The sequence below is a fragment of the Ornithorhynchus anatinus genome, chromosome 20, assembly GCF_004115215.2.
Source record: "Ornithorhynchus anatinus isolate Pmale09 chromosome 20, mOrnAna1.pri.v4, whole genome shotgun sequence".
Lineage (NCBI taxonomy): Eukaryota > Metazoa > Chordata > Mammalia > Monotremata > Ornithorhynchidae > Ornithorhynchus > Ornithorhynchus anatinus.
Genome location: NC_041747.1, coordinates 20,911,369 through 20,925,513, shown reverse-complemented (window position 1 = coordinate 20,925,513; position 14,145 = coordinate 20,911,369). Strand labels below are relative to the sequence as shown.

Here is a 14,145-nt window from a genome sequence, read left to right as displayed (position 1 = left end):
GTACAAGCATGGGGAAGATACAACATAAGTCCCACATGGGGCTCACAATCTAAGTACGAGGAAGAACAGCAGAGCTATTTAGACTCTGAGCCTTATGTGGGACATGAACTCTGTCCAACCTAATTAACTTGTTCCTACTCCAGCGCTTAGAACAGTTTGACATATAATAAGCCCTTAACCGTTATCACTAAGAAAAAAAAGAGAGGTGGAGTCAGGATTAGAAAGCAGGACCTCTGACTCCCAAACCTATGCTCTTTCCATTAAGCCACACTGCTTGTCCTAAAGAGCACAGGCTTGCGAGTCAGAGGACCTTGGTTCTAATTCCGGCTCTGCCGATTCCTTGCAACGTGACCTTGGGCAAGTCGCTCAACTTCTCTGTGCGTCAAATTCCTTATCAGTAAAATGGGGATTAAATACCTTTTCACTCTCCTGCTTAGACCGTGAGCCCCATGTGGGACAGAGATCGGGTCTCACCTGATAAACTTGCATCTACCCCAGTGGTTAGAACAGTGCTTGACAAATGGTAAGTGGTTAACAAATGCCATGATTTTTATTATCATTACCTAAAAATTCACAAAACACCTCTGACAGGTTGCTCATTTGTTGCCCCCCCGATTTACTAAATTCTGATATATTGTTAGAATTGAATAAAAAAATGGTCCTTTTATGGCAAGGAATGTATCTGCTTATGGTTGTAGTACTCGCCCAAGTGCTTAGTACAGTGCTTTGCACACAGTAAGTGCTCAATGAATAGAATCAAATGAATTAATATAGCAGGAAGAGAAAAAGGAAGGGGGAAGGAAAAAAGGTGAAACGGAGGGAATTTTTTTTCCTCCATGATTCAGGGGAGGCTTTTCTCGACTGAGCTCTGTTACCCCCGCTCCTTTCCCTTCTGCTTCACCTATGCATTTGCATCTGCACCCGTTAAACACTTGGTATTTACTTCACCCTCGGCCTCACAGCACTTAGGTTCATAGCCAGAGTTTATTTTACTGTCTCCCCAACCAGACTGTAAGCTTCCTGCAGGAACAGAACATGTCTACCAATTCTGTTGTATTATACTCCCCTAAGTGCTTGGTTCCGTGCTCTGCGCTCAAGGAACCCTCAATAAATGCCATTGATTGACCGATTATGTCACCCTGCCCCTTGGAAATGGACGACAACGTTTTGGGTCCCCGTTAACTTTTTCAGTCCCAAGATCGGATCAGAAGTGACATCCTCCTTAGCTCTCGGAATCTTCTGCTTATTTTTAAAAGTGTGGGTAGCTTCCTTTAAATGTAAAGGAAGTGAGTAGAGCAGACCGTATCAAGAGATTAAGCCTTTGTGGCAAACTAATATTTTAAGCTCCTATTTAATTCTTGAAGATCTATTTCTAGGAGAGCTCTTCAGAAAGTTATGAGCTACTTCCAGAAGAAACATCAAAACCCAGGCTAAATTTGAAACAGAAACTGGATAGCGTGCCGTTACTCATCCTGCTGAAAGCCTCTCTGTCCCCACTTTTAACTTAGCGAGCAACTTGAAAACAGGAAAGACCGTTACATTCTTTTCACCCAAATTTAGCAAATGCAATGGAAGTTTCCCTTTCTGCTAAATTAGAAGGATTTCGTGCTAATCCAATGAGAGGGTTGAGTGGAATCCTTGAAAGAGTGAAATGAGGTTACCATCTTAAGATGGTATATTGTGGGATGGTGGTTATTCCTTAGCATAAAGCAATAGCACAGAGTGCTGGTTAAGTTTCTCAGTTCATAATTTGCAGCATGGTCCATTCTTCATTTGGCAGATGAAGCCTAAAGGGTAGAAAATAATCATTCAAATGTATTTCTTGGTTGTAGAACACTGTAACTAAGTGCTTGAGAGAATACAATACAACAGAGTTGGTAGACAAGTTCCCTGCCCACAGTGAACTTCCAGTCTTGAGGGGGGCAGAAGTTAATATAAATGAATAATTTATAATAAATATAGTTCCAAGAATAATAATATTGGTATTTGTTAAGCGCTTACTATGTGCAGATCACTATTCTAAGTGCTGGGGGAGATACAGGGTCATCAGGTCGTCCCACGTGAGGCTCAAAGTCTTAATCCCCATTTTACAGATGAGGTACCTGAGGCCCAAAGAAGTTAAATGACTTGCCCACAGTCACCCAGTGGCAGAGCCGGGATTCGAACCCACGACCTCTGACTCCCAAGTCCAGGCTCTTTCCACTGAGCCACGCTGCTTCTCGAGAAGCACCGAAACAAACCTTTAAACACTACTAGGTGCTCAAAACATGCACTTCTTTTATAACATAAAAGATGCTCCCTAATGCTAAAAAAGTGTAAAGGCAAGCTCATTTATTTAGACCATTCAAGTAGTGAATCTGAGTCTAAGCTTCAGTTCTTGGTTGAATAGAGTGAGACCCCCTGGAATAATGATATTTCATATATGAAACATCAGTACTTCCCAGAGGACAGGGATCATGTCAGCCAATCCTTTGGTACTTGCCTAAGTGCATAGCACAGTGCTCTGCACAAAGAAAGTGCTCGATAAATACTGTTGATTGATTTGATTTGAATAAAATTCTAGTCAACTGCTCCTAAAAGAATAAATTATAAATTGACTTGAGATTGAGTCCCATTCATCAGTCACCCGAAAGAATCTTTGATGCTTGAAAAACATGACTTCTCAGTATTGCATTTTCAAGCGTTATTTGAAGAAGAGGAGATTGCTGATGTTTAGGAAAAGATGGTTTTCCATTTTCACCTACTTGTATTATAAATCTGTATTTCAGTACTTATTTTATGCATATTAATCACTTCCAACTATTGAATCTCTTGTTCATACTGGATTGCAAGTCCCCCCCAGACCCTGCTTGCTTCCCCAGTGATTAAGGATTTAATCTCCCATATTTTATTCAATCATATTTATTAAGCGCTTACTGTGTGCCAAACACTGTACTAAGCACTTGTATTTATTGAGCAAGCACTGCAAGCAAGCAAATACAAATAAATTGTATTTATTGAGCAAGCACTGTACTCAGTGATTGGGAGAGTAAAATATAACAGTAAACAGACTCATTCCTTGCCCACATTATGCATATGGTATAGAGAAATTTACAGTCTAGATACAAGATAATTAAGTTGGGCAAGTCCCTGTAACCACAAGGGGCTCACAGGTTGTTAGGAGGGTGAAAAGGTATTGAATCCTCATTTTACATTTGAGGTAGCTGAGGCACAGAGAAGTGAAGTGATTTGCCCAAGGTGTAACAGCAGGCAACTGACAGAGCCGGGATTAGATCCCAAGTCCTCTGATTCTCGGGCCCGTGCTCTTACCCCTAGAGCGTGCTGTTTCTGTGCGTTTTCATGCACTAGGACTTTCTTTAAGAGCTGAAAAATAGCGTTAAACCTGTAGGGCTGCTCCTCTCTGCTGACAAAACCTTCAATAATTTCCATTAAGAAGAGGTTCGGCTGGTTTTAAGAAATTGAATGTTCTCCCCTGGTTATTAGGATTACAGGAAAGAGGAATAATGGAAACCTAGGTAATGAATGATGATGATCCACACGGAGCTTTTTATTTCCAATTTGAGTTCCGTGTCTAAGGTTGTGTATTTCACAGATGCTACACTTCCGTACCCTGTGAGCCTCGCAGAATCCATTTAAGTGTGTCTCCTTGAGATAAAAATGGATTTCTTTGTAAACTTAATGGTCTATGGGTGAAAAGAAAGCCTTTGACACCTTTCAAGTTCCCATTCCTTCTCAATTCACTTCAAATAATCCTCTCTGAGGCACTTCAAAACAGCTCTGTTTGTGCCATCTTTACCCGTAATTCAGATTTCCACCTGTTTTCGTGAATGTTCAGCTAAACATTAGCCATTGATGTCTGGCACCATTGTCACTAAGTGGAGAGGTCCATGACCCTCAAAAAGTTTGAATTCAACCCACACCTAAGCATGGTACTTTTCTGAGCAAAATAAATGTCAGAGGTTCTGATTAAAACAAAACAAATTGCTAATGAAAAGTGAATTAAGTTGATTTATGTTATCAAAATTCAGAGCTACTGGTGGAGTAAATTTTTCTCCTTTTAGATCTCAGCTTTCTTTTTCAAAAGTGGGACAAAATGATCTGTGACTACCACAGTAATATTTCAGATATTTGATGATGGATTTTTCACTGCCATCCGTTTTTATTCACCGGCTCCTATGACTGTAGATTGTTTTCAAGGAAATATGTCCCATCTTTCTTAACGAGGCTACACATAGCAACAGGGAGTGCACGGGTTACCCAGTCTGCTAGAGCATAATGAAACTAATCTGAGATAAAAACTTTGTGTCCACTGCTGCAGTTCTTTCAGTCAGTCATATTTACAGAGTGCTTTCGTGGGCAGAGCACTGTTCTAACTGCTTAGAGTACAATATAACAATAGACACATTCCCTGCCCACAGCAACCTCACAGTTTAGAGGGGGAGACAGAAATTATTAGAAATAAATTACAGGTATGTACATAGTGCTGTGGGGTTGGAAGGGGGGATGAATGAAATGCCATGCCCAAGCAAATCATACTTCTTTTTGGCCATCACAATATGCTACTCCCAAGCGGTAATTAAAAGAGTTTTCAACTATTATTATGCTGGGATTATATTGAATTGTCACAGTTTAACTGATTTACCTTTTAAAATTGTATTCTGCATCTCTCACCAAATAGAAAAATACGTTTGCCCTCTTTTTCCATTTCATGTACTAAAGGAGTGATATCTGTTCTCGTTTTAGAACTCAAACCTGATTCATCAGAAAGTGACACCTCCTAATGAGAAACAAGGCTCTCCGATATTATCATTCATCGTTCTCGAGCAATTCAGCGCCATCCGCTTAGTTCAGAGTGTCCACCAATCCCTTGCAGCTCTCAGCAAAGTCATCAGAGGCACCACGCTTTTGAGCTCTGAAGTCCAAAGCTTGGCAAGCGCGTTATTAAATCAAAAGGTAAGATATGCCGACAGTTCATACTTTTTCTGGTTATTTCAGCCCTTCTCTAAGTTGATGAAGTTTATAGGATTCATTCCCTCTTCTCCCTCTAGCCTATAAGCTCGTTATGAGCAGGGAGCATGTCTGCTAATTCAGTTGTATCATGCTCTCCCAATTGCTTAGTACAGTGCTCTGCACATAGTAAGCTCTCGGTAAAGACCATTGACTGACTGGTTGACATTTGGCTGTCTGAGGTGGGAAATAATTCCCCCCTCACAGCCAGACACTTGAGTTCGTATGTGTTCTCCCGGACCTGAAGCACAACTTAATGGTGTCCGAGGGGGAGCCCCTCTGAACCGATATCTCTAATACAGCTATAGTCAAAATGAAGGATCAGTGCGACCTATTACAATTTGAACCACGTAGCCAGCGGATCTCCAAACCACGTAGCTTCAAAAAATTCCCAACTGAAAGTTCTCTCAGAGTTGGAAAGCCTCTCCTCTGCGGTGGTTCTGCCACCCCTTCTGGTTAGGCACCTTGAGGAATCTCCCTCCCTTGCTTATCATCTGAGGCCCACCCAGGTCAAGCTCACCTCTCTACTAGTCCCCTCTTAACTAGTCCTGCTTGAGGAGTCTAGCTCCAGAGCTTCATGGGTTAAAACGGCTAGGGCTATAAGTCATATTTTTCAATTTTCATTATTCTTCCTTGCCTACCATCCAATTTCTTTTTAGTCTTGCCCTAATTTCTTTCAGGCCTTGATCCTGTTGATCTGTGGACTTTGCTTGATGGTTATAAATTAAGGCAACTGATTCTCTGCCACAAAAGGGAGCTACTCAGGAATTCTAAAGAACTGTGCTCCGATGCCCTATTTGGAACGAGGGACTGTTACAATTTGAATTTTCGATAAATGTTTTTCGTATGGCTTCGCTTTTTTTTAAATGAGATCTGCTAAGCCCGCCCCTTGTTAAAACACCCCCTCGTGACATTTTTTTTTTTAAACTAAAGCACTTTGGCAGCGGGGGTTCATTCATTCAATCACTTATTGAGCGCTTACTCTGTGCAGAACAGTGTACTAAACACTTGGGAGAGTTCACTACAACAATAAACAGACACATTCCCAGCCCACAACGAGTTTACAGTCTAGAGGGGTGAATCTCTTCATATTATTGCATTATGAACATGTATTTTTCTAAATATCAATTATTTTGAAACGAATTCCCGTAGCCCTTAGAAAGATTTTGTTTCTGTAACAAGTGGAAATGAGTCTGTGTTAAATCTTCTTGGAATTATACTGAAGCTTGAAGATAAAAGGAAAAATTATGTGGAAAAGCTCCATAGTAATTTTTAAAGCGAAAGTATTTCAGAAAAATGCTTCAGGAAATTTGATGATCCCAAAAAGGCAATCAGTTTGCCTTTCTCCAGTGTCAGGAATGCACTTTATGATTCACTAATATTGAGAGTTCAATATTTGAGAATTCAGTTTATTTGCTTCAATTGGCAGCAAACTTGTTTTCCCGGGTAGGACTGTGACTTCAATCCCTATTACTTCATTAAAGCATATGATGGTCTAGATAAGTAAACAAGATCTACTTTAGGAAACAAAAGTCTGCACTTGGCATTTCCTTTACCACGCCTGACAGGAATCCAGCTGGAATGCGCCGAGGGAAGGCGGTGAATGCTGTAGTTTCCTGACAGCTCCCATTGCTCTGACCCTGGCCAGGTCTGCGTAGGGCAGGCGTGGGATGATGAGAGGAGACCCCGCGCTTTGGCAAGTCTGGAGGGAAGTCTTGCTCTGCAGGCATCGAGGAGCGGGGGTGAGGGGAGAGGCGGGGTAGTGGCTCAAGCTGGTAGGGAACCCTCTAGTCGTGTCTGGAACGTCTGGCGGGCGCCTAGAGGTGCTGGCGTGGCTGGGGATTGGTGGACTGAGGCTGGAGCTCGGGGCCCACCGCAGTCACGACTCGAGCTGCCGGGGGGTCGAGACTGAAACGGCTGAGATGTCCGGGGGCCACCGGAGCGTGGCCTAGCGGATAGAGCACGGCCCTGGGAGTGAGAAGGACCTGCGTCCTCATCCTGGCTCCGCTGCTTGTTTTTTCTGTGTGATCCTGGGTAAGTCACTTAACTTTCGCTCATTCATTCATTGTCGTATTTATTGAGCGCTTACTGTGTGCCGCGCACTGCCTGGGAGAGTACAATGTAACATCAAACAGACACATTCCCTGCCCACAACGAGCTCACGGTCTAGCGGGGGGAGACAGATGTTAATATAAATAAATAAATGACAGATATACACAGTAATACACACAGGTGGGTCTGGGAGGGAGGATGATGAAGGAACAGGTAAGAGCAGCGCAGAAGGGGTTGGGAAGAGGAGAGGAGGGAGTAGTCAGGGAAGGCTTCTCTGGGCCTCAGTTACCTTAGCTGTTAAACGGGGACCATGATGACTGTGAACCCCATGTGAGGAGAGGGACTGTGTCCACCCTGATTCGCTTGTATCCATCCCAGCGCTTAGTAAGGCACATAGTAAGGCTTTAGCAAATGCCACAGTGATTATTATTACTATTAATAATAATTGAGGTATTGGTTAAACACTTGCTGTGTGGCAGGTACTCGACTAAGCCCTGGGATAGATACAGTATAATCAGATTTGACATAGCCCCCATCCCACATGGTGCTCACAGCCGAAGGCAGAGGGAGGAAGGACAGGTGTTGGATCCCCATTTTACAGAAGAGGAAATCGAGGCCCAGAGAAGGGACTTGCTCAACGCCACACAACAGTCAAGTGGCAGAGCCACTGTCAGAATAATAATAATGTTGGTATTTGTTAAGCTCTTACTATGTGCAGAGCACTGTTCTAAGCGCTGGGTAGATACAGGGTAATCAGGTTGTCCCACGTGGGGCTCACAGTCTTCATCCCCATTTTACAGATGAGGTAACTGAGGCCCAGAGAAGTGAAGTGACTTGCCCACAGTCACACAGCTGACAAGTGGCAGAGTCGGGATTCAAACTCGTGACCTCGGATTCCCAAGCCCGGGCTTGGAAAGAGCCACGCTGCTTCCCCTAGCCACGGGTCTCCTAACTCCCAGGCGTGGGCTCTTTCCACTTGGTCGTGCTCCTTCTCCTGCAGATGCAACAGCTTGTTGTAGGCAGGGAAATGTGTCTGGTTATTGTTGTATGTCCTCTCCCAAGCACTTAGTACAGTGCTCTGCACACATTAAGCCCTCAGTAAATACCACTGAGTGAATGAATGACTGCAACAGTGATGCCATGACTTAGGTACAGGAGCGGCACCTGTGCATGTCATTTGTGTAGCGGGACATGGCTCCCCTGGAGCCACTGGCCTCAGCATTGCAGACGGGGCAGACCGATCTCGGCCTGCATCAGATGTCGGCGCATGGCGATGGTATTCGTTAAACGCTTATTATTTGCCAGGCAGGTGTACTAAGCGCTGAGGTAGATACAGGCAAATCGGGTTGGACAGAGTCCCTGTCCCAAGTGGGGCTCACGGTCTCAATCCCCATTTTACAGTTGGGGTAACTGAGGCTCCGAGAAGTGAAATAACATGTTCACACAGTTTCCCAAGTTCACACAGCAAACATGTGGCGGAGCTGGGATTGGGATCCATGATCTTCTGGCTCCCAGGCCCGTGCTTCTTCTCCACGACGACGCTTCCGATTTTCACAATCTGCGGTTGTTTAGAACCAGGCCTTCGCTTTATACACAAGGGCAGAGGACGGGTATAAAGAAATGCCAAGTTCTAGAAGCAGCATGGCTTAGTGGATAAAGCACAGGCCTGGGAGCCAAAAGCACTGGGGTTCTAATCCCAGCTCTGCCACGTGTCTGCTGTGTGACCTTGAGGAAGTCACTTCACTCCTCTGGGCATCAGTTATCTTGTTTGGAAAATGGGGTTTAAGACTGTGAGCCCCACGTGGGACAGGGACTGTGTCCAATCTGATTAATTTCTATCTAACCCAATGCTTAGAACAGTTCCTGGTACATAGTAAGCACTTAACAAATACCATTATCATTAGAGGGGGCTGCAGAGAGGATATCCTATGGCCTGTTGGGGATTTATTTTGGCAGGGGAGGTTCCAGAGGGAGGTGGGATTTTTAGGAGGGCTTTGAAAATAGGAGGGCTGAGGGCTGGTGGGGGAGGGACTCCTGGCTCCAAAGGGTTGGGGGTGGTGAGAGGAAGAGTTTGATGTAGTGAAAGAGTTTGATGCAGTTGAGGAGATAAGCTTAGAAAGATAAGCTGGAAGAGAGCCTTGAAGCCAGTGGTAAGGAGGTTTTTTTGGTTTGTTTTTTGATGTGGAAGGAGATGAGCAGCCATTAAGCGGTTTTTAAGGAGTGGAGAGACTTAAGGAGTGGAGAGACGTGCTGAGTAAAATCTCAGGAGGAAACTTTGGTAGATAAGAGTACAGAAGTCACATTAGTCCATGTTATTCATTCATGGACACCCAACTTACGTTGAAACTTAATCCTACTTCTTTACCATCCTATTCTAGGTAGCTTGTGGGAATCAGCCATCAAAAGCTTCTTGGGCCTACCCGAAAATCATTATTTTTATCAACCCATTTTACCAAAAAAAATGGTAAATAGCCCTCAAAGAGGCAGATTTCATTTGAGCTGTATGAAATTCAAGTGCAAATCCCTACCCCCGCTCCTCCCATTTAAAGAATTGAAAATGAGGCTGACAGGCCTTATGCCAATAAGGAGCATGGTGATTCTATAGTTTTATATTGCCCCTTGCTGATTGAGCCACTGGATGGCAGAAAGAGACAACGTTTCTAACATTTGGGGGGGAAGAAAAGAACTATAAAATTCTATTAGTATCTCTTTCAATGTTGGTGGTTAAAAGCATGAAGGTTTGGGCTCTTAAATTAGAGCATGCAAAAAGCGTTCAGCTGAATCGCTTCATTTCTTGCTGAATAATCATCCATATAATGTCCCTTTTTAATCAAAATGAATGGTTTTGTGATCCTTCTTTTGTCAGTGATATTGTGAACCAGTGAGCCAGTACGTATGGGTACACGTGTCCTTTTAAAATCATTCATATCCAAGACAGATGACATCGTATCCATCTCAATTGAAGTATGTCGCCCAACGATCAGAAGTCAGCTTGCAATGGATTATTGATTGATCGATTACCAAAACTCTCAGTCAAGTTTATTGATGCCTGTGCAACGTTGTGATGTGATTATCTGGTGGGAGCAGTAATTAGTTAAGGATTAGCAAAGGCAGTCTGCAAGGTTTGATATTTGAATTCCAAACTCTCTAATCCAAATCTGCTGAAAAAATACCTAATGAAACTCTCCCCCTTTTTCATCCTAATTTCATTTCTCTCAATCGTATTTGTTGAGCCCTTACTGTGGGCAGGGCACTGTAGTAGGCCAACAATATAAGAGTTGGAAGATAAGCTTGCAGCCTAGAAAGGGAGATAGGCAATAATATAAATAAATTATGGATATGTTCCTAAGGGGTGTGGGACTGAGGGAGGGGTGAATAAAGATATTATTTTTATTAGCCCTTAAGACAAAGACGGCACTTATCCCACAACACGTATGTACATATGTACAAATAGCATTTATTGCTAATGTTTTTGTCTGTCTCCCCCGATTACACAGTAAGCCTGACAAAGGGCAGGGACTGTCTCTATCTGTTACCGATTTGTACCTTCCAAGTGCTTAGTACAGTGCTCTGCACATAGTAAGCGCTCAATAAATACTATTGAATGAATGAATGAAGAGGGAAAATCTAAGTGCAAAGGCTATTCAGAAGGGATCGGGAGAAGAGGAGATAAGGCCCTGTTCCGGAAAGGCCTCGTGGAGGAGATGTGCCTTCATTAAGGCTTTGAAGGTGGTGAGAGTGATCACCTGTAGGATTCATTCAATAGTATTTATTGAGCACTTACTATGTGCAGAGCACTGTACTAAGCACTAGATGTTAAGAGGGAGGATGGTTCAAGCCAGGGTCAGGATGTGGACAAGAGGTTGGCAGCAAGATAGACGAGATAGAGAGAGAGTGAGTAGGTTAGCATTAGAGGAACGAGGAGGGGCTGGATCGTAGTAGGAAAACAGGGAGGTAAGGTAGGAAGGGGCAAGGTGATTAAGAGCTTTAAAGCTGAGGGCAAGAGATTTCTCTTTGATATGGAGGTGGATTCATTCATTCAATAGTATTTATTGAGCGCTTACTATGTGCAGAGCACTGTACTAAGTGCTTGGAATGTACAAATCAGTAACAGATACAGTCCCTGCCCTTTGGGCTTACAGTCTAATCGGGGGAGACGGACAGACAAGAACAATGGCAATGGTGGGCAACCACTGGAGGTTCTTGAGGAATAGGGAAACATGGACTGAACGATTCTGTAGAAAAATGATCCAGGCAGAAGAGTGAGGAGTGGATTGGAGTGAGGAGGGACAGGAGGTAGGGAGGCCAGCGAGGAGGCTGATGCAGTAATCGAGGCAGGATAGGATCAGTGCTTGGATTAATGTGGTGGCAGTTCAGATGGAGAGGAAAGGGTGGATTTTAGCAATGTTGTGAAGTTTGAACCGACAGGATTTGGTGAAAGATAGAATTTGTGGGTGGAGGGAGAGAGATGAGCCGAGGTTACGGGCTTTGAAACGGGGAGGAAGGTGGTGCCGGCTCCGTTAGCAGGAAAGTTGAGGGAGGACCCAGTTTGGGTGGAAAGATAAGGAGTTCTGTTTAGGATGTGATAAGTTGGAGGTGTTTGTGGGACATCCAAGTAAAGATGTCCTGAAGGCAGGAGGAAATGTGAGACTGCAGAGAAAGTGAGAGATCAGGGCTGAGATGTAGATTTGGAAATCATCTGCATAGAGACTGTAGTTGAAGCCATGGGAGGGAATGAGTTCTCCAAGGGAGTGGGTGTAGATGGGGATCCAGATTTGAACCTTGAGGGATCCCCACAGTTAGAGGGTGGGAGGCAGAGAAACAGCCTATGAAAGGGACTGAGAATGAACAGCCACAACTGTGAGATAAATCCGTCTACAACCTGAATAGAAAAAATTACAAAATAGAATGTGTGGGGGAAATATATTTAATCTCTCTCTTTCCTCTCTCTACATTAACGATGGTAGAAGGCTTTAGGGTTCTCGGAGGGAAAAAAACCTCCATTTGAAAACTGTGGCCTGGGAATTGTGTGGTTTCAGTGCTGCCTCCCTCACCCTCCTCAACAACTATCTCCGGGATCTATGACTTCCAGCAAGCTGGGGGAGAGCGTGCCTGTGAACTGGAACCTCCTGGAAAGGACACGGGCCTGGGAGTCAGAGGACCTGGGATCTAAACTTGGCTAGGCACTTGCCCACTGTGTGACCTTGGACCAGGCACTTAATCAGTGGTATTTATTAGGCAATTACTGTGTGTGCAGAGCACCTTAGTAAGCTCTTGGGAGAGTACAATGCAAAAAAGTCAGTAGACACGTCTCCTGCCCACAATAAGGTTACTTAACTTCCATTTTCTCAAAGGCCAGAGTAATTTTAAGAGCACCGGTGCTCAGGTTAGTGCCAAGACTGCTGCTTAGCAGTAATACATACGAAGACGGTCGGATTCACCCCAAAATTAATAGCTGCGGAATGTGGACCCGGGGGTGGGGGAATCAAAACAATGGGTGAACCCAAGTTCCTTTATTCCAACAGCAACAGCTGATTGATTAGTTGCATTAATGCTGAGGAATAGCTGTTGAGCTTGGCCTAGCAATTGATCCATAATGAAGCCCTAATTTATATTAATTAACCACTCGCGCCGTGATGAGATGAACAATTACCGTTAAAATATCACTCTGCCATTTTATATTAGCTGCCGATTTACGATTTCAAGAAATTTGGGGGGACGGAATTTCACAAATGAATTAAGTTTGTCTTATTGTTCGGGCTCGTTAGACATGATTAGCGTTAAATTACTGAAATCAAAACACAGTATCATTACCCTTTGATCATCCCACTGTAATAGAACCCGTGATGCACAGATTCGGTAGCTTTCAACCCGATTACAAGTGCAACCAAAAGTAGAAAAAGCATTTGGGAATCTGTGAGCTTCTCCGCTTTGCACAGCAAATAGCTCTACGAGTCTTGACTCCGCCAGCCATATAGAGTAATTAGTAATATTAATTGATTAATTGGCAGGTGTTGCCAACCCCCTGCTGTATGTGCCACAAGGTGGCCTGCCAAGACATCCCGATTGGCAACTGACTTTTGGCAGCAACTTGGAAACCACTGGTCACGCTAGCTTCTGGGCCGCCAGTTTGAGATTTCAAACCCTCAGAGGCAGCATCGTCAGATCCCCTTTTTCCCTTTGTTCTTCCTTCCTCGGCTTGGGCTGGAATAACATTAAGTCTGGAGCACTGAGCGAATCTTAAGGTGACCGGGCCCCCGTATTGTAGCCAGGGCTCCATCTCAGGACACGGCAGATGATCTCGAAATGACCTTGCTGGAGAGGATCTACTCTGCCAGAATTGGAAGCCTGTCAGTGCCTGTTGCCAGTTTAGAAGCCTACGAAGCGCTCACAGATATAAGTATAGAAGACAGAGCACATTTTGGTATCCGTAAGCTCATCTCTAGACCGTAAGCTCGGCCCTAGACCGTGAGCTCCTTGTGAGCAGAGAATCGTCTGTTTATTGTGATATTGTAATCTCCCAAGCGCTTAGTATAGTGCTTTGCACACAGTAAATGCTCAGTAAATACGATCGAATGAATGATTGAATGAATCCATGCCCAAGTGGTTTGGGGAGCTATCTCTGGAGGGAAACCAGCTGACTGATCTCATTTTCCAGCATATTTGTTGCTGCTGCTGCTGCTGACAATGGTATTTGGTAAGCACATACTATGTGTCAAGCATTGTTCTAACCGCTGGGGTAGAGAGATACAAAGTAATCAGGTTGGACACAGTCCCCGCGCCACAGTGGGCTCACAGTCTCAATCCCCATTTTACAGATGAGGTAACTGAGGTAACTTGCCCAAGGAGAAATAGCTGAGATGTGGCAGAGCCGGGATTAGAACCCAGGTCCTTCTGACTCCCAGGCCCGTGCTCTATCCATTAGGCCATGCTGCCTCCCACTGTGACGCAGCTCTGCTACAGTGACCACCTCATTCCAAAGGTCGGGGGCCTTAGTGGCTCAGCCACACTCCTTTTTTCTATCTAGCCAGACCCATCCTGGCTCTCTATCCATCATGGGTGCTGTGGTATAACCTCGGGGAGGAG

The 14,145-nt window shown here is 44.2% G+C and overlaps 1 protein-coding gene across 1 annotated transcript in view; it reads left to right on the top strand.

Annotated features, from left to right (window-relative positions):
• Window positions 1–14,145, top strand: part of DYNC2H1 (dynein cytoplasmic 2 heavy chain 1) — a 194,561-nt gene that overhangs the window by 144,783 nt on the left and 35,633 nt on the right. The window contains 1 exon segment of the mRNA XM_007666838.4: window positions 4,744–4,953. Coding sequence (XP_007665028.2) covers window positions 4,744–4,953 — 210 coding nt within the window.